The sequence below is a fragment of the Squalius cephalus genome (genome assembly GCF_949319135.1).
Source record: "Squalius cephalus genome assembly, chromosome: 2".
NCBI lineage: Eukaryota > Metazoa > Chordata > Actinopteri > Cypriniformes > Leuciscidae > Squalius > Squalius cephalus.
The window spans coordinates 7,746,524-7,769,407 of record NC_137123.1 but is presented as its reverse complement, the minus strand read 5'-3'; the positions used below and the strand labels follow the sequence as shown (position 1 = coordinate 7,769,407).

Here is a 22,884-nt window from a genome sequence, read left to right as displayed (position 1 = left end):
ATATTAAACTATTGAAGGTCAAACTATTTATAGGCTAAAATATCAATTTTCCATTATCCGCCAACACTAGGTGGCGCTGTGCCGAAACTCCTCACGTTCCCTCAGGGTAAGATGGCTGTAGAGGTGCAGGTTTGACATCAGTTTGTTGGACAAATCTTGGAAGCGAGTTGCATTTTAGCACTTTTGGTTTCATCGTCCCGAAGTCAATGGGTTTTTGAAATGGGTTTTGGTTAAATGGCTGAAATAAGGTCTGTGGTGAACACAAGCTCAAGACACGCTTTATTCTACGACATAAAATACATCAGTATTTCCCCACTCGTGATTTATTGAAGCTGTTACTTGTCTTGAAAAAGGCGGTTGCTAACAAGTGTCTAAATGTGACGACAGAGTCAGTCGAGGAGATTAAACGTCATCAGCCGAACATGTAAACTCAGTGCTTTTACAGCATCGATATGCTTATCATTGAGATCTTATAAACTACTCTAACTCAAACCTTCAGGGAAAATGTTTCTAGATCAAAACTGAAAGAGTTTTCGGAAGTTTAGTGATGGTGACGTTAAAGTCATGTGACCGTGATGTAGTTCATTTATAGTCTACCTTTAGCTTTTAACTTCTGGCGACTGCATTTAGGCTTCAATATTCATAAAAGTTGTGTTCATCTGCAACACGTGTGTATCATGAACTTTTGTCGCTGTTTTTTGCGATAATCCAGAAGCCTATGGGAAAATCCTATTGTGTTTTTGTGGAGGGAATCAGTGTGATGTGAACTGCCGGCTGGACTACAAGTGTAAGACTCTTCTTTCTTATGACGATGAACACAGGAAGAGAACTGATACTGGAGAAGTTGTACTGTACTAAAATAAAAACACTGCTTATATATTTAATAAAGTTTGGTGAATCATCACTGATGTCATGTAGAGCTGGATGTGGTTAGAGAGACAGAAGGGGAAGGAAATATATATTTCAGTCGCTGACACACATTGTTCTCTCAGTACGGAAGAGAACGACAGTAACGTTTGTCACACAGAGTTTGGTCTTTTATTTCAGCGAAACGCTTGTCAAATTTCATCATGTTGGACGTCCTGCTGCTCTTTTCCAGCATCTGTACAGGTGAGTTTGAGACTCTCAGCTCTTTTACACAGAGTTTGACATCTTCTCTTGTTTTTCCTCTGTTATCACATGATCATCAGACTCATATGGATGATATTTGTCAGTTATTATTCTGGCCTGCTTATGTCTCTTGCTCACACATAACAGCTCTATATAATGATATTTGTGTTTTCAGCTGTTGTTGTTGGAGCTCCACAGACAATAACTGGATACAGAGGAGAGAGAGTTGAGATCAGATGCTCATATAAATCTGGATATGAATCATATTCAAAGTATTTTTGTAAAGGGGAGTGTTACTATGGATTTAAAAATATCATGGTTAAATCAGGATCTCGAGCTAAAGACAAGAGATTCTCTCTGACTGACAACACGACGGCCAGAGTTTTCACCATCACCATCACTGATCTGAGAACAGAGGATAAAGGCAAATACTGGTGTGGTGTGGAGGGGATTATTTTTGATGACTATTCAAAGATTTTGTTGCTGGTTGAAGAAGGTAAGTGATTACATTTGTTAATAGCAGAAATGAACTGCATGGAAACAAGCTGAGAGTGAGAGATCAAGTCATTAATCTTGTACAACCCCAGAGCCAGAAAAGTTGGATAATTTTGTAAAATGCAATACAAATGAAGAATCTGTGATTTGTTAATTCTGTTTTAACTTTATTTAACTGACAAAAGTACAAAGAAAATGTTTTCCATGTTTTGGTCACACTTTATATTAGGGTCCAATTGTCACTATAACTATGACTTGGTAGTGTGTTACAGTGACTTTACTGGATATCTTTGGCACAAGAAGAAACAGAGTGATTAAAACAGAGATTGAATGAAAGATTGTATGTATTTTAAATGAACTTCAGTGTCAGTGTTTTAAGTTGATCTTTCCTGTGACCCTTCAGGTAAAAAGACCACTGAAGTTTCAACCATCAGCCCTTCTTCAGAAACACCGTCATCTTTCAGTACAACAGAACTGAATCCACAATCAGGTCAGTTCCTCTGTCTGTCGCTCTTTATGACTCTTATTTCTTGAAGATTGTGCTTCTAAATGTACTTGAAGTCATTTATATATATTAGATGATTCCTTTGAGATTAAATGTGTTAAAGTTGTTGAAGACTGAAGGTTCAGTCCTCAGATGTTTGCTCCCGGTTATTAAAATGTACAAATTGCTTTGGATAAGAGTGTCTTTAGAATGAACATTAAAATATTCTCAGTTGAAAGTAATCAGTGTAAATTAACATTTGTTCATATTCACATGGTGTGAATGGTTTGTGTGTGAATGTAGAGCTTTAGAGTTTATATGTGTTCATGTTCTCACTGCATGATTCACAGTCACTGGTGTTTCTCTCTGTCAGAGACTCATCAAACAGAAACTGAAACAACAAGAACAACAACAGGAAATACTACAGTTCAACTCTATCTGACAAACACTTGTAAGAAGACAAACTACACTACCCATAATGCAACTCTCTGATCACATGCTTTGAACATTTGTAGAGGCACATACTCGTGTGGTTAACTTGCTTTGACATCAACCACAGACAGAAGCATTTCATTCTGAAGAGTTGAGGTTTACCATTGCAGTTTCATTTCAGTTACACAATATTGTACTATAATACAAATTATTTATATAAATGATAAGAATGTTATTGTTCACTTAACAGTAATATCAGAATCAGCATTGTGTTTTATACAATATAATATGTTCAGATCTGGCTTCTGTTGCTGGCGGTCTGGGTTCAGTTCTGCTGGTTCTGACTCTGTGTTCTGGAACCTTCATCATCCTGAAGAAGAGGAAGAGGAAATCTGGGACAGGTAACAGTTTGTTTGTGATTATTAGTGTTATTATTTAGTTCTATTTTAGTGTGTAAATTGACTTAATCTCTATTTTCATGCAGCTTTATTTCAGCAGAACATGCAGCACAATACAGAGGTGTGTGTTCAAATCTTTACCTGTAGAAGATCAGACATACATGTTCAATGATTGATTATTGATCAGCAGAGAGTATTATCTACATAAACTATTCAATTATTAATGTATGTTGTTTTTCAGACTGAACACATGTATGAGGAGATTCCAAACACAGACGTCACCGTGGTAACATCTTCATCCAATCAGACGCCAGCATCACACCACAACAACTGTACAGAAGTCTCTACTCTTTACGCCACAGTAACCAATCGCCAGCCTGATTCAAACCCCAGTCACATCCACTCGACCAATCAGGTGACAGATACAGCCGGTGATTATTATGCCAAAATAAATTCTCCTAAAGCAACACAGGACAGCGGGACAGAACTGATCTACGTAACAGCAACACATCCAGAAAAAATCTCAACACATCCACAAAACCTCTCAACAAACGAGGGTCTAACGATATATTCAGTGATCAACCATAAATGAAAAAGACTCTCAAAATTTGGTAAAATCTACATTGTTTTAATTATTATTTAATCTTTTGTCTCACTTTTATGTACAAAACACAGTTTATAAAGTGTATAATGTATAAATAAAGTTAATATATAACTTCATATATAACAAACAATAAAGAAACATTGTTTGAATGGCCGTCAATGGAGACAGTCGTATAGTGTAGTTTCAACATCTACCAGCAGGGGTTAATGGGTTAATATGACATCTACCAGCAGGGGTTAATGGGGTTAATATGACATCTACCAGCAGGGGTTAATGTGTTAATATGACATCTACCAGCAGGGGTTAATGGAGTTAATATGACATCTACCAGCAGGGGTTAATGGGTTAATATGACATCTACCAGCAGGGGTTAATGGGGTTAATATGACATCTACCAGCAGGGGTTAATGGACTTAATATGACATCTACCAGCAGGGGTTAATGGGGTAATATGACATCTACCAGCAGGGGTTAATGGGGTTAATATGACAGCTACCAGCAGGGGTTAATGGGTTAATATGACATCTACCAGCAGGGGTTAAGGGGTTAATATGACATCTACCAGCAGGGGTTAATGGACTTAATTTGACAGCTACCAGCAGGGGTTAAGGGGTTAATATGACATCTACCAGCAGGGGTTAATGGGTTAATATGACATCTACCTGCAGGGGTTAATGGGTTAATATGACATCTACCAGCAGGGGTTAAGGGGTTAATATGACATCTACCAGCAGGGGTTAAGGGGTTAATATGACATCTACCAGCAGGGGTTAATGGACTTAATATGACATCTACCAGCAGAGGTTAATGGACTTAATATGACATCTACCAGCAGGGGTTAATGGGTTAATATGACATCTACCAGCAGGGGTTAATGGGGTTAATATGACATCTACCAGCAGGGGTTAATTGACTTAATTTGACAGCTACCAGCAGAGGTTAATGAGTTAATATGACATCTACCAGCAGGGGTTAATGGGGTTATTATGACATCTACCAGCAGGGGTTAATGGGGTTAATATGACATTATTATGCACACCTGAATACAGGTGTCCTCATTAACAATCATATATCACCTATAAATGATTATATACAAAAGGAATTGTAATTATTAAGAACTTTCTTAGTCTGTTCATTTGTTCGGGCAGTTGCACCACCTGACATTTTGGGGGTTTAATGCTGCCTTCAGGAATTATCATAAATAGGCCTGCTAGTTTCATAGTAAAAAAAAAAAAGGACATCGTAATCACGACTTCAGAAGAAACAAAACGTAAAATAATATGGATTATTAAGTGTACAAAAAATGAATTCAAACTAAGGTTTTATAGAAAAGGGGTCAGCAGGGGTCAGCAGGGGTTAATGGGTTAACATGACATCTACCAGCAGGGGTTAATGGGTTCTTGCTACTAAACCTCAACAACTTGTCAAGAACAGTGGTAAAATGCCCTTTGCACAATATGTAAAATAAGTATTTGATGTCCCCAGAGTGTGTATGTAAAGTTTTAGCTCTAAATACCCCACAGATAGTTTTATATAGCATGTTAAAATTGCCACTTTTTGAAGGTGAGCAAAAACGCACCGTTTTTGTGTCTGTCCCTTTAAATGCAAATGAGTTGCTGCTCCCGGCACAGAGGGCGGAGTTTCAATTACCTCCCCACACAGACATGCACTGAACATTTCAAAAAACTTTTAGCCTTTTATGTTCAAACCGGAGTCAGACAATGATGGACACACTCAAGAAGAAGTGACAACATGTAGACATTTCTGAATGGTTAGTTGATGAATTTATGTAGCTTATGTGTAGTTATCTTCTAGTCATTGATTAGCATATTCTGTCCTGATAATGTATAAATCGTGTTCAGGGGGCGGGGTTTATGTAAATTCTAGGGTTAGTGATGTCACTAACCCAGGAGGAATGCTTTGTAGTCCCTGCCAGCTGTTTGTTGTAGTCCTTAAAAAGCAATTTCTTTAAAAGCAAATATCTCCCTTTGCTTTGAACTTTGAGCGTTGTAACTTTGCAGATGTTGTTTATGCTCAAACTGCAACATTACACACTAACTAAAGTTAGAAAAGTGAAATCATAATCATCCCTTTAAATGACTTATAATTGTGTTGTACGATGTGTGGAGATGCTGTACATGTAATAGATTTACACCAAAAGCTTTTTTTTTAAAACACAATTACACACCTAAAAGAATGGAAAGGTCAGTGTGTCTTTCATACATGCGCTTAGTCTGTCGTATCAGGTGTCATTGTGACATGTCATCGTGTCATTATGAAGTCTTCAGCAGGTTAACGTTAGACTGCATCACTTTGTCATGATCTAGTTTGTTTCTGTCACCTCAGTGATGCAATAAGGATGTATTAAAGTGGAATATTGGTTCATTTTCTCATGTTGTCCATCAGAGGTCAGTGTGGAGGGAATCAGTTGTTTTATTTTCTCAAGACTTTTCTTCAGACACAAAGGAATATGTTCATTTCCACATTTTGAATGTGGTGCAGCCAATGAAAACCATAGGCAGGCATTATGCAAATGTGTGACTGCGTTACGTATGCATGTCACAGAAGTGAGACTGGAGTTACTGACGACTCGTTTAGGTGCTTCAGAGTCGATTCTTTCTTTTGGGAGACAGTAACTTATTTATCGTGCACTTTCGACTTCAGATCTTTGCAGACCGTTTACATTCACCGACAGCTCTATTACACACTGCATGAGAGCAATATTCGAACAAGCATAATAGAGGCACTTTAACTAATTAACTGAAGTTTCCTGTGACTGTAGATCAAAGACACTGGACGTCACTGTAATCCAGAGGACAAGGACACAGAAACAACAGTGGTTTACATCAGCTGTGTTTCCTCAACCAACACCACAACACAAATGAGCTCATTTTAACTAATAAGCCTATTATATAATAAACATTCATAAACATATTAAGAACCACGAGAAATCTTCATCCTTCTCATAATTTCCATTGTTGTACTGAAATTGGGTCCTCACCAATCTCGTTTTGTCTTTTCTATTCATAATTCAGAAAGACCAGATTCATTATGACTTGATTATGGTCTTGTTAAATGTAATTATCAGTCCTGTAGCAGTGTTATATTTGATCCTGATATGTTTACAGCTGACATACAGAAATATGGATCATAGAAATAAGGTAAATGTATTCAATGTTTAAAGCTGAATCTTCATGTTTATATTCTTTAGTGTAATGGACACATTTAACCATGTTATTCTGAATTGCAAGTAAGCATACATTTTGTTTCATTATTATTATTATTTTGTATGTCTGTAGTTATTAATGTGTATATGGATTTGTCTGGTTAGTTTCATCTGCTCACTCCTGCTGGCTGATGTTGTAACTACAATAATCTGCAGCCAAAGAGCGTTCTTCTCCATTCATGACCATCAAAAGAAGCTGCATATTCTGATAAATCATTGAAAACAGGAAGTGAAACTACAGCCACAGGAAGAGCTTTGAGGCTTCAGCTAAACACACTACATTTCCACAATGCAACTCTTCTCAGAGCTTATATGATGGAGAAACAGTGTTTGGCAATGATTGTTTCTTTAAAATGTTTTACTTTTTTTTTTTTTCATAAGCACTTAACATGTAATTAACATGTTTTGAAATTGGTGTATAATAAAAAAATAAAAGTATGCTTGTGACTATTATGATTATTCTTTTATGGTTATTTTGCAGGATTAATCCTTTCAAATATATTATTCTTGTATTAATTAATTTATGAATAATATTTTTTGTCTATTGTATATTTTGATATAATATACTCATATATCCTATTCAAACCAGACCTCCGCTCTGACAGAGTACATGTCTACATTCTGCTGTCACTTCTCTAAAAAGTGAGACATGTTCTCCTGCAAAGTCTGGTATCTGGTGTAATATTAGCTGTCGCATGAGTTTAGCAGAAAGTCCAGACATTATGAAAATACTTATTTGGCTCTCGCTGCTTCTATAGTGTTAAAACCACAATGTTTAGATACGCTTGCAGAATATGAAACCAAGAGGCCAGAGCTGATTCTTAGAATATATATTTTTGACATGATTAAAATACTCTTCCTGATCTCTCTCACTTCTTCTCTTCATTTGCTCTCCTGGCTACATTATTTTACTCACAGATATTTGGTTATGGACTTGTTTAATGTTTCTTTGTTACTCATTATTAAAATCTGATTATTGCTTACAAATTGAATTTAAAAACAATGTATAAAAAGAACAACAGAAAGCACTCAAACATATTAAAGACAGAACAGAAACAGAGAGGACAGGAAACAGGTTGTGATTCGTGAATTCAGAATTAATTTCCTGGTCAAAACTGAGAAGCGTTTTCACATCTAACGCCTCATGGAAACACAGACACACAGTCAGTGAACAGTATGAGTTTGACTCTCAACACGTGAGACGAGAAACAAGCGTATTATTTCACTCTCCACATTTAGATGAGAGCAGTATTATTGCTGTTTGAGTTTCAGAGAGTCGTGTGAGGAACTACTGAGAGTTTCAGACTGATTTTCTGAACTGAACTGATGAAGAAATGAAGTTTCCACTGATAGTTTGTGTGTTTCTGCTGACGGGTAAGAGCTGAAGATCTCTACTAAAAGTGTTTATTATCTTACATTATGGTGTATGTTATCAGTGTACATGAGTAAAGCAGTGTGTGTGTGTGTGTGTGTGTAGTGAACAGTTCACTGTCTAAGGGCATTACAGTGAGAGGAACAGAGGGACGAGGAGTGATCATTACGTGCCCTTATCTAGAAGGATATAAAGAATATTTCAAATACTTCTACAGAGGAGTTTACAAAAAGAGGGACCTTATACTACAAACTGATGGAAGAAAGACTGTATATATCAGTGGCAGATTCTCACTGAAGGATAATCCTCAGACCAGTTCATTTACAGTGACCATCAGTAACCTGAAGATGGAAGATGCTGGACCGTACGGATGTAGAGCTGGAGCTGAACACTACCAACAAATCCAGCTAAATGTGATCAGAGGTGCCTGATATTCATTATTGAACAACAATCTGCTTCATCATTCATGTTTATGCTTCATGCTGTGGTTAATGATTGTGTTATTAATATTTGTTTAATTTGAATGGCTTGACGTCTCTTCTTCATTTCTCAGCTCCAGAGACAACGACACAGGTCCAGATCTCAACAACCAGTCTGTATACAAACAGCAGCACTGAACACACCAGCACAGGTACATACACACACACACACACACACATACACACACACACACACACACACACACACACACACTCACTCACTCACTCACTCACTCACACACTCACACTCACTCACTCACTCACTCACTCACACACACAGACACACACAATCTACTTCATCACTCATGTTTATAGTTTTATGAATATATGTATTATGGTGTGACGGCTCTTCTTCATTTCTCAGCTCCAGAGACAACGACACGTGTCCAGATCTCAACATCCAGCATTAGTCCGTATAGCAGCACTGAACACACCAGCACAGGTACATACACACACACACACGAACACACACACACACAAGTTTTCGGTTAAGGGGCATGGTTTGCGCTTAACTGGTTTGGGGAAAAGAGTCACGCTTGATACAGTGGTTGGGTCCGGTATACGATACCTGAGATTTGGTGCCGGTACACAACAATACCTTTTTTCGGTAATTTAGACCTCAATAACTGTGAAGAAACTAATTCATCTGTAGAAGTGTTATTGACATTATGCCAGAGCTGCCTTGGTCACAGCGACCATAATGACATAATGATAGAGTCTGCCCTCGTCTGTGATGCTTGAATATTAATAAAAACAACAATTTTAGTTATAAAAACAAAATATTTCTATAAAATGTTTTGATTTCCTCAAATTCTGTGTTGGGAATTTTCTAGTAATCAAAGTAATCAAGTAATCATTTTCTAGTAATCAATAAGCTGATGAGCTTCAGTGACTCTCAGAGCGGCTCTGAAATTGAAGTTCATGCATTCATGTTCTCATATAGTGAGACTGCAGAGGCTGAAAAACACTGCAAGCATCATGCGTGCTTTAGCCAGGCTAAAATGAAGACAGTTCTCCCTCATTTCCATCAGTATGTGGATTTTGCTACCAGGGGCATGAATAGACTGGATCTCACAGTAAATTCCCCGGTATTAAAGGGGTGGTTCGGGATTTTTGACATCGGACCTCATTTTTAAGTCAGCCTGGTTGTTATTCATCGGTGGAGACATTTTTTTTTTTAAATTATCCAGTCCTTATATTTGGATAGTTAGCTGATGCTAGGCTAGCGCGAGTCAATGGTAGATGTTAGCCAGCCATTAAAAAACGTTTTACCCACTCCACAGTGCACCAAACGCAAATCAATTATAACATTAGACTATCGATGCAAATGTCCGTTGAGAGAATAATGTTAGAAATCAAACTTACCTTTCATCACATGGCATTAGTTATAATTTGTTCCCTGTAATCATAAGCCTTGTCTACAGCAGCAGCGGAGTGATATTGATTCCCTAGGCAACCGAGTGAGCCGGTACACACATGTACTACACACACTGTAGTGCGCTTCTGTTCTGTTTACTTTTTGCCACATTACTAACCGGAGCAAAGTAAAATTCCGCAGCTGCTGAGAAACTAGTTCCTTTGGGATCATTGAGATGAAAGGTAAGTTTGGTTTCTAACATTATTCTCTCAACGGACATTTGCATCGATAGTCTAGTGTTATAATTGATTTGCGTTTGGTGCACTGTGGAGTGGGTAAAACGTTTTTTAATGGCTGGCTAACATCTACCATTGACTCGCGCTAGCCTAGCATCGGCTAACTATGGAAGCTTGTTTCCGCCACAAAAAAAAAAAAAAAAAAAAGATAATTGCGACTTTTTATCTCACAATTGCGAGTTTACATCTCGCAATTCTGACTTTATTTCTCAGAATTGCGAGATATAAAGTCAGAATTGCGTGAAATAAAGTCAGAATTCTGAGATATAAAGTCAGAATTGCGAGATATAAAGTCGCAATTGCGTCTTATAAAGTCAGTATTCTGACTTTTTTTCTCGCAATTGCGACTTTATATCTCAGAATTCTGACTTTATATCTCATAATTCTGACTTTATATCACGCAATTCTGACTTTATAACACATAATTGCGAGTTTATATCTCGCAATTCTGACATCTTTTCTCAGAATTGTGAGATATAAAGTCCAATTCTAAGGGGGGAAAAAAAAAGACAGACTTTTTTTTTTTTACCTTAGAATAGTTTATATCTCACAATTCTGACTTTATAACACGCAATTGCGACTTTATATCTCCCAATTGCGTGATATAAAGTCAGAATTCTGAGATATAAAGTCAGAATTCTGAGATATAAAGTCGCAATTGCGAGAAAAAAAGTCAGAATTCTGACTTTATAACACGCAATTGTGACTTTATTTCACGCAATTCTGACTTTATATCTCAGAATTCTGACTTTATATCTCAGAATTCTGACTTTATATCTCAGAATTCTGACTTTATTTCACGCAATTCTGACTTTATATCTCGCAATTCTGAGAAATAAAGTCAGAATTGCGAGATGTAAACTCGCAATTGTGAGATAAAAAGTCGCAATTATCTTTTATTTTTTTTATTTTGTGGCGGAAACAAGCTTCCATAGCTAACTATCCAAATATAAGGACTGGATAATTTAAAAAAAAAAATGTCTCCACTGATGAATAACAACCAGGCTGACTTAAGCAAATTATTTAAGACACACACAGACATCAAGAATTAGCATATGAATCTCAACAATGGTGACATGCTTCCTGCAGCAATGCATGCTGGGAGCCACCATGTTATAAAACCAAAGGTTCCCAGCATCCATTGCAGCATGAAGCATGTCACCATTGTTGTGATTCATAAGCTGATTCTTGATGTTAGTGTGTGTGTTTTCAGTTTATTTTTTCGCAATGTATTTAGAAGTAAAAATTCAGAATGTTTGATCTTTGGAAAAAAATATATATTGATGGTAAAAATCTGCTAATAACATGTTACCTCTTTTGGTCAGTTATGATATTTGTCAAACTTTTTTTTTTTTTTTATGTTGATGAAACATATTATATCTTAGTTTATGGTTTCCTTTGCAACAAATTATGTGTTTCAGTGAACACTGTTACAAAGACAACAACTAACATAAAAATATATATAAATTGTCAAACCACCCAAAGAGGGAACACCGATCACCATAATGATGATCACGCATTTTAATCAAAAAAAATGTTCATTCTCAAAAATATCTTCTGTAGATGAATGACAGAAATAAAGTCAAACTGGTTTGTAATAAGAGCGATTTCATGTATTTTCAGTTGATTTCATCTAAAGCTGTGTCCGGAAGTCAGTTGTAGTTCTTTTGTTTCTCTTTTCTTCAGTGATTCTGCTTGTTATCATCAGGTGTCTTCAATAATCCAACAATCATCACTCAATTAATTATTTCATTATCTCATTAACTCTAACACTGCTTCAGTGTTACTTTTAACACCCTGCTGGTGGTTCCCATATGAACACAGAGCGGTATTAATTTAACACCGGGGAATTTACTGTGTAGCCTACACTAACACCAAGAAGGCATTTGAGGAAGTCCCCCGCCCCCACATCGGCTCCACTTCTCTGTGATGCTAATTCCTGCATACAGGCCACTGCTTATCAGGAAAAACCTACAGTGAAGCAGGCGAGGGTCTGGCCTGAGGGTGCTATGTCAGCATTACAGGACCGCTCTGACTGCACTGATTGGGATACAAATCAATGCGGAGGAGTGTGCTGCGCCTGTGTCCACATATATTCAGTAGTGCATGGAGGATGCATGTGTCACCAAGAGCATCAACACATGAGCCAATCAGAAGCCCTGGATGACCAGCGAGGTAGGTGCAATGCTGAAGGCACATGGCTGCGTTCAAAGCTGGTCACATGGTGGAGCTCAGAACAGCTGGAGCCAACCTGAACTGTGCCATTAGGGCTGAAGAACATGCCCATAGCCAGAAAATACAGGGTTTCTTCCTCGACCCTACGAACACCAAGCGCATGTGGCAGGGTATGCAGACTCCACCACCCTGTGAGGACAACACACGCTTTCTCAACAAACTCAACACATATTTTGGACGGTTTGAAGCACTAAACACCACTCCTGTGAGAAAAAGTGTTCCTCATGACAACATCCCAGGACGGGTGCTTAAGGAATGCGCTGATCAGCTGGATCCTGTCCTCATAGACATCTTCAACACCTCGCTGAATCAGGCTGTTGTTCCATCATGCTTCAAGACTGCTGCCATAATACCAGTGCCCACAAAATTCACAATTACATTCCTCAGTGATTATCGTCCTGTTGCACTCACTTCTATAATGATGAAGTGCTTCGAGAGGCTGGTAAAGTACCATATCATCTCAAAACTCCCCTCCACTCTCAGAAAAAACACACACAAAAGCTATCACTGGGGCGGTACCTTTTCAAAAGGTACACCTTTGTACCTAAAGAGTGCATACTCAAAAGGTATACATATTGGTACCAAAAGTGTAAATATTAGTACCTAAATGGTACATATTTGAACCTTTTTGAAGGGTACCGTCCTAGTGACAGCTTTTGTACCCTTATGAGTGTTTCCAGTTTGCTTACCGCCCCAATCGCTCCACAACGCCATTTCCTCTCTGCTCCTTTGTAGCCTGGCCCATCTGGAGGAGAACACTCATGTGCGAATGCTGTTTGTGGACTTAAGCTTGGCATTCAACACGATCATCCCACAGAATCTGCTAAGTAAACTGGGACCCCTGTGCCTTAGCACCCCCCTGTGTAACTGGCTATTGGACTTTATAACAGACAGACTTCAGGCTGTAAGGGTTGGAAATAACATCTCCAGTGTCATCTCCCTGAACACCGGCTATCGAGTCCATTACTGTTCACCATGATGCCAGGTTCAGCACGAACCACTTGTAGTGAAACAGAGACGGATACAATTGCAAGTAAAAGAATGTTTAATGAAGATGGTCAAAGATACACAGGTCGGGGAAACAAACACTCAGATGGCGAGATGACGCAGGGACTTCAGTGGGCAACCCGGTGATGGTGTGCGGTGAAGGCGTGCTCAGGAACCAGGAACAATAAACAATCCAGACAGCGTGAAACACGACGAAGCGGGTCCACGAAGACAGTAATCCACACGAGGAGATGAGAGCAGTACACAGGGAACAGGACACGACACCGGGGAAGCCACAACGATCTGACAACATGAGATGGGAATTACTGCACATATAAAGGGAACGGGGATTGAACACAGCTGGCGACAATAATTAACACAATGAGTAACCACACCCACACAGACACACACACACACATCAGAAATGAGACAGCCGATTCATGAACCGTGACACCACTTCACGAGTTCACACTTACAAATAATCATATCAGAGAAAAGTTCCCAGATATACCCTGAACCCAGAGTATTCCCCCCATATTTCTGGTTATGAACAGGCCTACAGGGAGGAGGTGAGACAGCTTGTGGACTGGTGCGACACAAACAACCTGTCCACAAGCTCTCCTGAAGTCAACAATGATCTTCTTCATTTTGTCGACATTCAGGAGAAAGCAACACATCCACACACCACTCCTCATCAACGACACTGCGGTGGAATTAGTCAGTAGCACCAAGTTCCTGGGGGAGCAGATCACAGAGAGTTTTACATGGAGCCTCAACACTGCCTCTCTTTTAAAGAGAGCTCAGCAGCATCTATACTTTTTGTGCCGGATGAGAAGAGCACACCTTCCCCCTCCCATCCTCAGCACTTTCTACCAAGGCACTATAGAGAATGTACTGACCAGCTGCATCTCTGTCTGGTTTGGGGACTGCAAACCTCAGCCTGGAAGTCTGTACGGAGAGTGGTGAGGACAGCAGAAAAGATCATCGGCACTTCACTGCACTCAAACGCTGTCCGACCCGGCCAAAAACATTTTAAAAGAGACCCCACCCATCCTCATCATGGACTGTTTTTCTGCTGCCCTCTGTCAAGAGGTTTCTCAGCATTCGGGGCAGAACAGCCAGATAATGCAACAGCTTTTTCCCACAAACTCTCAGACTCCTGAACTCAAAAAAACCCTTAACCACTATATCTCACTGAATCCTCTGCTGTGAGCCTCATGTGAACTGGACCGGGTTATTACAATTATAGTATTTATTTATTATGTGGAATAACTATTTATATGACACCACTTAACAAGGGCAAACGGTTGGATTTACATGCCGCCAATTATCATGTGCAACATCATTATTTTTATGCTGCTGTCAAACTCTTTTTAGTGTTATATTTGAATGCACGTTGTAGCATTTTTTTATTTTATTTTTATATTTTATGAGCCAGTGGAATGGAATTTTGTTCATATGTGCACTCTAAATTTACAGTTGAATGACAATTAAAAAGCTATCTACAGCTCTTCTTCATTTCTCAGCTCCAGAGACGACAACACGTGTCCAGATCTCAACATCCAGCATAAGTCTGAATACAAACAGCAGCACTGAACACACCAGCACAGGTACACACACGCGCACACACACACACACACACACACACACACACACACACACACACACACTGCACCCGCTGACATCTGCACTCATGTACAGTTACTGTGATTATACTGAATAAAGAGATAAAGCTTCTATACACAATTTTAATGATGCATTCATGAATTTCATCAAAGTTTCAAAGTTTCAGTTTCTGTGAAATACAAACCAAAATTGTATTTAGAGGTTGTGATGTTCTTGTGATGACAGAAAACACATAATTTGTTCAGCAATAGCAAACAATGTAAAGTGTGTGTTTGTCTATTATTATTATGTGTTATTATATCACTGCATGAGTGACACATTCACAGTCACTGGTGTTTCTCTCTGTCAGAGACTCATCAAACAGAAACTGAAACAACAAGAACAACAACAGGAAATACTACAGTTCAACTCTATCAGACAAACACTAGTAAGCACACAAACTACACTACCCATAATGCAACTCTCTGATCACATGATCAATCTTTGAAAGGAAATTGATTTGAACATTTGTGGAGACACATTTTATCCACTGTATAAATATGAATGATGCACATATCAGATTTCATGTGGTTAATTTGGTTTGACATCAACCGTAAAGAGAAGTGTTTTCTTCTGTAGAGTTGAGGTTTACCATTGCAGTTTCACTTCAGTTACACAATATAACAACTGGATATTTACAATATTACAATATTCCTAATGGTACAATAATCAAAGGAATTTATATTAGTTATTAGAATGTTATTGTTGATTTTCCAGTATAATCAGAATCAGTTTGTGTTTCATCATGTAAATATCATGTGTTTAGCGTTGCCTTCAGATCTGGCTTCTGTTGCTGGCGGTCTGGGTTCGGTTCTGCTGGTTCTGACTCTGTGTTGTGGATCCTTCATCATCCTGAAGAAGAGGAAGAGGAAATCTGGGACAGGTAACAGTTTGTTTGTGAGTATTTTTATTATTATATTCTTGTTTTTGTGTGTGAATTGACTTTTCTCTGGTTTTATAAAGCTTTATTTCAGCAAAACATGCAGCACAATACAGAGGTGAGTGTTCAAATCTTTACCTGTAGAAGATCAGACAGACATGTTAAATGATTGTTTATTGATCTACAGAGTGGTTAATCTATGTAAACTAGTAAATTATTGATGTATGTGTTGTTTTTCAGACTGACCACATATATGAAGAGATTCTAAACACAGATGTCGTCATGGTAACATCTTCAACCAATTTTATGCCTGCATCTTCAACCAATCAGACCCCTGCATCTTCATCCAATCAGACGCCTGCATCACACCTCAACACCCGCCCAAAAGTCTCTACTGTTTACGCCACAGTAACCAATCAGCAGCCTGATTCAAACCCCAGTCACACCCACTCGACCAATCAGGTGACAGATACAGCCGGTGATTATTATGTCAAAATAAAGTCTCCTGAAGCAACACAGGACAGCGGGACAGAACTGATCTACGTAACAGCAACACATCCACAAAACATCTCAACAAACGAGGGTCCGATATATTCAGTGATCAATGATAAATGAAAAAGAATGTCCGAATTTGGTAAAAAAATTACACACTTTTCTGTACAAAACACATTTTTATCAGTATTCTTCTGTATGTAATATTGTTCACAAGGAAAGTTACTAACAATTAAAAAAAAGGGAAAGAATGAAAAATTTCATTAAATTCAGTGTTATTTGTACTTAGTAAAAAAATAAAATAAAAAAATCCTAAAAGCAGTGAACATGACTATATGTGGTTCTTTTATATCAAATTTGACAATGAGTTATGTGAAACTGGTTTAATATATTAAAAAGTTTTTAAAAGTAGGCTATTGTGTTTATCATTAGATTCTGTAAGACCCAAAGAACACAAAGAGGTAAGATTTATAGCATCAAACAAAATTCACAAAGGTTATAAGCATATTTGTACATTTGATCATCTTTTGACCACTAGGTGGTGATAATCCCAATCTTATTAGGCTCCTCGGTGCTAATGACACATATCATGTTTCGTAACCATATGCTGTTTCTTTCATAAAATACAGCATATTTCTACAAAATTCTAAATGGCCGACATGAGAAATTTGGGTTTCATTCAGCTCGATATGCCACACCGTGAATGTAAAGAGATCAGTCTTATGGTTTTTGGTCAAACTATTCTGAAGTTATAGGCAAAAAATATAAATGTTTCATTATTTGGCAACACTAGGTGGCGCTGTGCCGAAACTCCTCCTTAGGGTGTGACGGCTATTAAGTGCAGAGATACAGCCTCACATCCACTGTGGCAAACTCGCCATCAAATTTGTTGAAGCGTCCTACAAGTACGGTCTGGTCTATCAAAAGATTTTAATAACTTTTTGCCATCACGGTCTGAAGACGATCTGGGCTAATTGACTTTATACATTGGACCACCTGTCTCCAGAAATTTAAGAAAAAGCAGGATTGTCGGAGCCAATATCCTCTTCCGATCTCATTCCTCTCTCTACACCCCATGATGTCCTGTCTGATATATACTTTCCTGTCCAATAAAGCCATAAAATGGCCACAAAAATGACTTAAAAGAAAAAGGGTTTCAGAAAATTCAAAATGACAGAAAATTTTTCATGACCGAATTTTGTTTCTAACCCTTATATTTCAGTGCTATTAGCATAAACATAAGCACAACTTTGATAAGATAGTGGCACTGAAGGGTTTGAGTTAGAGATTTCACATGTGGATAATGTTCAGAGCGTCCTCTATCTGTGTGCCAAATTTTATATTTATTTTTTATATTAAACTTTCATATGAACGGTTCTATGGGCCGCCATAGACTCAAGAGCAGAACAGATACAGCCGGTGATTATTATGCCAATATAAAGTCTCCTGAAGCAACACAGGACAGACAGAACTGATCTACGTAACAGCAACACATAAAATCACACGTAAGTTAAACTCTAGTGTTACTAAAAAAAAAGATATGTTGCTAACAACAAAAAACATATATATAAATGCAAAAAAGTAAAAAAAAAGTAAAAAAAAAAAAAAAGGTGTGAACTTCAATATTTTATATGCAAGTCGCCATTTTGGCTCCAGTTCACACATACATGCACTGCCATCGAGATAACTCCAGTAGCAAATGTACATTTAACTCACTTAAACTTTATCATCCAATTACAATCAACATATAAAAACATCCCTAAACTCTTTTCACATGAGTATTTTCTCTCATTTCACTTCAAATTCCCATATTTGTCACTTGTGTGTAATCTGATATTTGACTCATTACTACTGCATGCGTATTGGTAAAACTAACAGTCTTTCTTAGTAACCTACCAAAAATCAACATATACATGTTTGAAACACAGTGTTTAACATCAGTTTTGACCAGTTTTTGAATCGTTTTTGCTCACCTGTAGAATGATAAAAGAAACGCTGTGAGACAGGAGTACTGGCTGTAGATTTAAAAAGAGATTGTCTGTTTGTAGCCTACTTTTAGAGATGATTTGGCCACCTTTTGAAATGAACTAGTGAAGGTAAGAATTAGGATTAAAACTCAAAAGAAACTGAGACCAGTTACAAAACCTAAACATATACAAATAATAACCTTATCTTAGTTTTGATTTTGATAAAAAATGACATTCATATAATGAACCTAAGTATTGTGCTGTTAGATCAGTATATAAGCAAAGCATCTGCTGTTTGTCAGAGTAAATGAGCTCTTTTATGATGTCCTGTAGAGCTGATGTGGTTAGAGATACAGAAGAGGAAGGAAATGTTCATAGTAGTTGCTGACACACATTGATCACTCAGTACGGAAGAGAACGACAGTAACGTTTGTCACACAGAATTTGGTCTTTTATTTCAGCGAAACGCTTGTCAAATTTCATCATGTTGGACGTCCTGCTGCTCTTTTCCAGCATCTGTACAGGTGAGTTTGAGACTCTCAGCTCTTTTACACAGAGTTTGACATCTTCTCTTGTTTTTCCTCTGTTATCACATGATCATCAGACTCATATGGATGATATTTGTCAGTTATTATTCTGGCCTGCTTATGTCTCTTGCTCACACATAACAGCTCTATATAATGATATTTGTGTTTTCAGCTGTTGTTGTTGGAGCTCCACAGACAATTACTGGATACAGAGGAGAGAGAGTTGACATCAGATGCTCATATGAATCTGGATTTGAATCATATTCAAAGTATTTTTGTAAAGGGGAGTGTAACTATGGAAATAAAAACATCATGGTTGAATCAGGATCTCCAGCTAAAGACGAGAGATTGTCTCTGACTGACGACACGACGGCCAGAGTTTTCACCGTCACCATCACTGATCTGAGAACAGAGGATGAAGGCCAATACTGGTGTGGTGTGAGCTGGACTTTCCCTTGGACCGATGGCTATTCAGAGATTTTGTTGCTGGTTAAAATGGGTAAGTGATTATATTTATAAAAAGGGTTATATTTATTAGAAGTGTACCTGTAGTAGAAATGAACTAAAGGTACAGGAAAATTGGTCATCAAATAAAATAAGGCCACAATATGTTTTCAAAGCAGCTTCACAGTAATAAACAGGGAAATAACAGTTTCATTGTTGCAAAGTTAATACATTATAAAAATCACTTATAATGCAGCTCTACAGAAGACAATATAACAAATTATTGTTTATTTATTTTAAGTTGGATTAAGTGTCAGTGTTTTAGAAACATTGACTTTAAGTTGATCTTTCCTGTCATCCATCAGATAATAAGACCACTGAGGTTTCAACTATAAGCTCTTTTACAAACACAACATCATCATATTTCAGTACAACAGATCTGAATCTACAATCCACCAGCATGAATCACACAGATCATACCATCTCATCAGGTCAGATCATCTGTCTGCCACTCTTTATGACTCTTATTTCTTGAGGATTTGAGTGTGATGCCTCTATATATCAGTTTAAAGTACATTAAATGTGTGTTACAGGTCACGGCTCTGATTCAGGGTCTGTCATCTATATCTGTGTTGGGTTAGTCTTCATCATGGTGATCATCTTCCTCATGGCGCTGATGGTGTTGTGTAGAAAGAGAAGCAAGAAATCACCAAGAGTTACACAATCAGGACTTTCCCAGCACGGTTAGATTTAGATGCATGTTTCTCTGGAAACTAAACAAACACATTTACTTACATCTGCTCTCTAAATGGAGATTTCCCATAGACATCTATTGCTTTCATATATATGTAACGGAGGCCAGCTAGTAGTCGCTGTGCGAGTAAACCTCACTCCTCTGATCTCAATACGTGCTCTAGCGACAGCGCCTGACTCTCACACCAGAGACCCGGGTTTGAGGCCCGCACAGAGCGGGGCGAGTAGGGCCTGGGTGGAGGGGTCACATATAGCTAGTTATAAATACTATGTGAGCAGTGAAAACTATGCCGGAGTTTTTTAAGAAACTTTGTATAAATCAGGGTTTAAATGAAGGAATCATGTCTTCATCTGGTTGACCTTGTGGAAAAGATGTTGACAGTCAGTCATTGAGCTTATCTAAAGACGCAGGTACACACACATCTCTTTCTAATGTTTGCTGTTTGAATGTAACTTTATTTCTCCTCTTGTTTTGACAGTCGCCGTTGGGCTTTTGCCTTTGAATACAAGAGCAGAAATCACTGCAGGGGTGAGTGTTTATGGTGATGAAGATGTGTCACGTGTCAATGCTTGTTTGGACTTCAGTTTGTGTTTTGATTTGTTCCTGTTTTCCTTTGTTCTTTTCCCGCCTGTCCTTCATTGCTATGGTTACTGTCATTATCAGTTCAGTTGTATCACCTGTTTAGTCAATCATCGTCATCTGTATCACCTGTGTTCTGTTAATCAGTGTAATCTGTGTTTGTAGTTAAGTTCTGTCTATTCTGTCAGTCTTCGTCTGATCTCCGTTATATTTAGTGTGTGTTACCTGTTCTGCTGTCCTGTGTTTAATCCTCGTTTCTGTCTGCCTTCCTGCAACCATCGATGATGATGATGATGATGATGATGATGATGATGATGATCTTATATCTGTGAGCTCTTGAAAACACCAGCTGTAATGTCAGTGCTGGTAAAAGCTGATTGGTGCTCATTGGTTTGGTGCTGCTGACTCTGAACATCTCTCTCCTGCTCACCAGCATCTAAAACTCAACATGTATCTGCTAGTGATAACAAATAATGGTTCAATGTTCAGATGTGTAAGGGTTTGGAAGATAACATGAGTTTTTTTGCAGGACATTGACTGGAGTGACCATAATTATCAGGAAATCAGCGAGTTCCAGTGCAAGAACAGAGACACTATCTACACTACAGCAGAAAGTCCAGATGATCCAATGATCTACTCCACTGCAGATAATCCAGATTCAACAGATGAACCGGTTTCAACGATTTACTCCACTGCAGATAAACCAGATTCAACAGATGAACCGGTTTCAACGATTTACTCCACTGCAGATAAACCAGATTCAACAGATGAACCGGATTCAATGATCTACTCCACAGCAGATAAACCAGATTCAACAGATGAACCGGTTTCAACGATTTACTCCACTGCAGATAAACCAGATTAAACAGAAGATGAACCGGATTCAACGATCCACTGCAGATAAACCAGATTCAACAGTGGATAAACCAGATTCAACGATTTACTCCACTGCAAATAAACCAGATTCAACAGAAGATGAACTGGATTCAACTATTTACTCCACTGCAGTTAAACCAGATTCAACAGATGAACCGGTTTCAACGATTTACTCCACTGCAGATAAACCAGATTCAACAGATGAACCGGTTTCAACGATTTACTCCACTGCAGATAAACCAGATTCAACAGATGAACCGGATTCAATGATCTACTCCACAGCAGATAAACCAGATTCAACAGATGAACCGGTTTCAACGATTTACTCCACTGCAGATAAACCAGATTAAACAGAAGATGAACCGGATTCAACGATCCACTGCAGATAAACCAGATTCAACAGTGGATAAACCAGATTCAACGATTTACTCCACTGCAAATAAACCAGATTCAACAGAAGATGAACTGGATTCAACTATTTACTCCACTGCAGTTAAACCAGATTCAACAGATGAACCGGTTTCAACGATTTACTCCACTGCAGTTAAACCAGATTCAACAGATGAATCGGATTCAACGATTTACTCCACTGCAGATAATCCAGATTCAACAGATGAACCAGATTCAACGATTTACTCCACTGCAGATAAACCAGATTAAACAGAAGATGAACCGGATTCAACGATCCACTGCAGATAAACCAGATTCAACAGTGGATAAACCAGATTCAACGATTTACTCCACTGCAAATAAACCAGATTCAACAGAAGATGAACTGGATTCAACTATTTACTCCACTGCAGTTAAACCATATTCAACAGATGAACCGGTTTCAACGATTTACTCCACTGCAGATAAACCAGATTCAACAGAAGATGAACCGGATTCAAGGATTTACTCCACTGCAGATAAACCAGATTCAACAGATGAACTGGATTCAACGATTTACTCCACTGCAGATAAACCAGATTCAACAGATGAATCGGATTCAACGATTTACTCCACTGCAGATAAACCAGATTCAACAGAAGATGAACCGGATTCAAGGATTTACTCCACTGCAGATAAACCAGATTCAACAGATGAACCAGATTCAACGATTTACTCCACTGCAGATAAACCAGATTCAACAGATGAATCGGATTCAACGATTTACTCCACTGCAGATAATCCAGATTCAACAGATGAACCAGATTCAACGATTTACTCCACTGCAGATAAACCA

General features: G+C 38.1%; 3 protein-coding genes across 4 annotated transcripts in view; all 3 read left to right on the top strand.

The window, feature by feature from the left end:
• LOC307151430 (uncharacterized protein) overlaps window positions 1-16,654 on the top strand; it is a 75,647-nt gene extending 58,993 nt beyond the window's left edge. The window contains exons 1-7 of one of the 2 annotated variants that reach the window (XM_079859445.1): window positions 8,435-8,544; window positions 8,965-9,042; window positions 15,002-15,085; window positions 15,451-15,528; window positions 15,907-16,023; window positions 16,104-16,138; window positions 16,261-16,654. In XM_079859445.1, the coding sequence (XP_079715571.1) occupies window positions 8,469-8,544; window positions 8,965-9,042; window positions 15,002-15,085; window positions 15,451-15,528; window positions 15,907-16,023; window positions 16,104-16,138; window positions 16,261-16,635 (843 nt within the window). In that variant the 5' untranslated portion in view covers window positions 8,435-8,468 and the 3' untranslated portion in view covers window positions 16,636-16,654. Of the gene's footprint in view, window positions 1-8,434; window positions 8,545-8,964; window positions 9,043-15,001; window positions 15,086-15,450; window positions 15,529-15,906; window positions 16,024-16,103; window positions 16,139-16,260 lie in introns of those variants that run through there. The other variant, XM_079859444.1, reaches the window with a different exon arrangement.
• LOC307151386 (uncharacterized protein) lies at window positions 973-3,676 on the top strand. Its single transcript, XM_079859386.1, has 7 exons — window positions 973-1,110; window positions 1,286-1,606; window positions 2,009-2,095; window positions 2,463-2,540; window positions 2,818-2,922; window positions 3,006-3,040; window positions 3,161-3,676. The coding sequence occupies exons 1-7, from the start codon at window positions 1,071-1,073 to the stop codon at window positions 3,509-3,511; spliced, it is 1,017 nt and encodes a 338-aa protein (XP_079715512.1). The 5' UTR covers window positions 973-1,070; the 3' UTR covers window positions 3,512-3,676.
• A 2,244-nt stretch (window positions 16,655-18,898) lies between the features above and the next one.
• On the top strand, window positions 18,899-21,648 carry LOC307148924 (uncharacterized protein; the record flags this gene model as incomplete). Its single annotated transcript, XM_079854868.1, has 6 exons — window positions 18,899-19,003; window positions 19,179-19,505; window positions 19,816-19,941; window positions 20,044-20,193; window positions 20,683-20,732; window positions 21,313-21,648. The coding sequence occupies exons 1-6, from the start codon at window positions 18,964-18,966 to the stop codon at window positions 21,646-21,648; spliced, it is 1,029 nt and encodes a 342-aa protein (XP_079710994.1). The 5' UTR covers window positions 18,899-18,963.
• Between the last annotated feature and the right edge of the window lie 1,236 nt (window positions 21,649-22,884).

What these genes read in the sequence shown, in the direction of transcription:
- LOC307151386 (XM_079859386.1), top strand. Translation starts at nt 1,071, where the DNA reads ATGTTGGACGTCCTGCTGCTCTTTTCCAGCATCTGTACAG. An exon ending in CTTTTCCAGCATCTGTACAG is followed by an intron (nt 1,111 to 1,285) that starts GTGAGTTTGAGA and finishes TTGTGTTTTCAG; the next exon opens with CTGTTGTTGTTGGAGCTCCA. An exon ending in ACATGCAGCACAATACAGAG is followed by an intron (nt 3,041 to 3,160) that starts GTGTGTGTTCAA and finishes GTTGTTTTTCAG; the next exon opens with ACTGAACACATGTATGAGGA.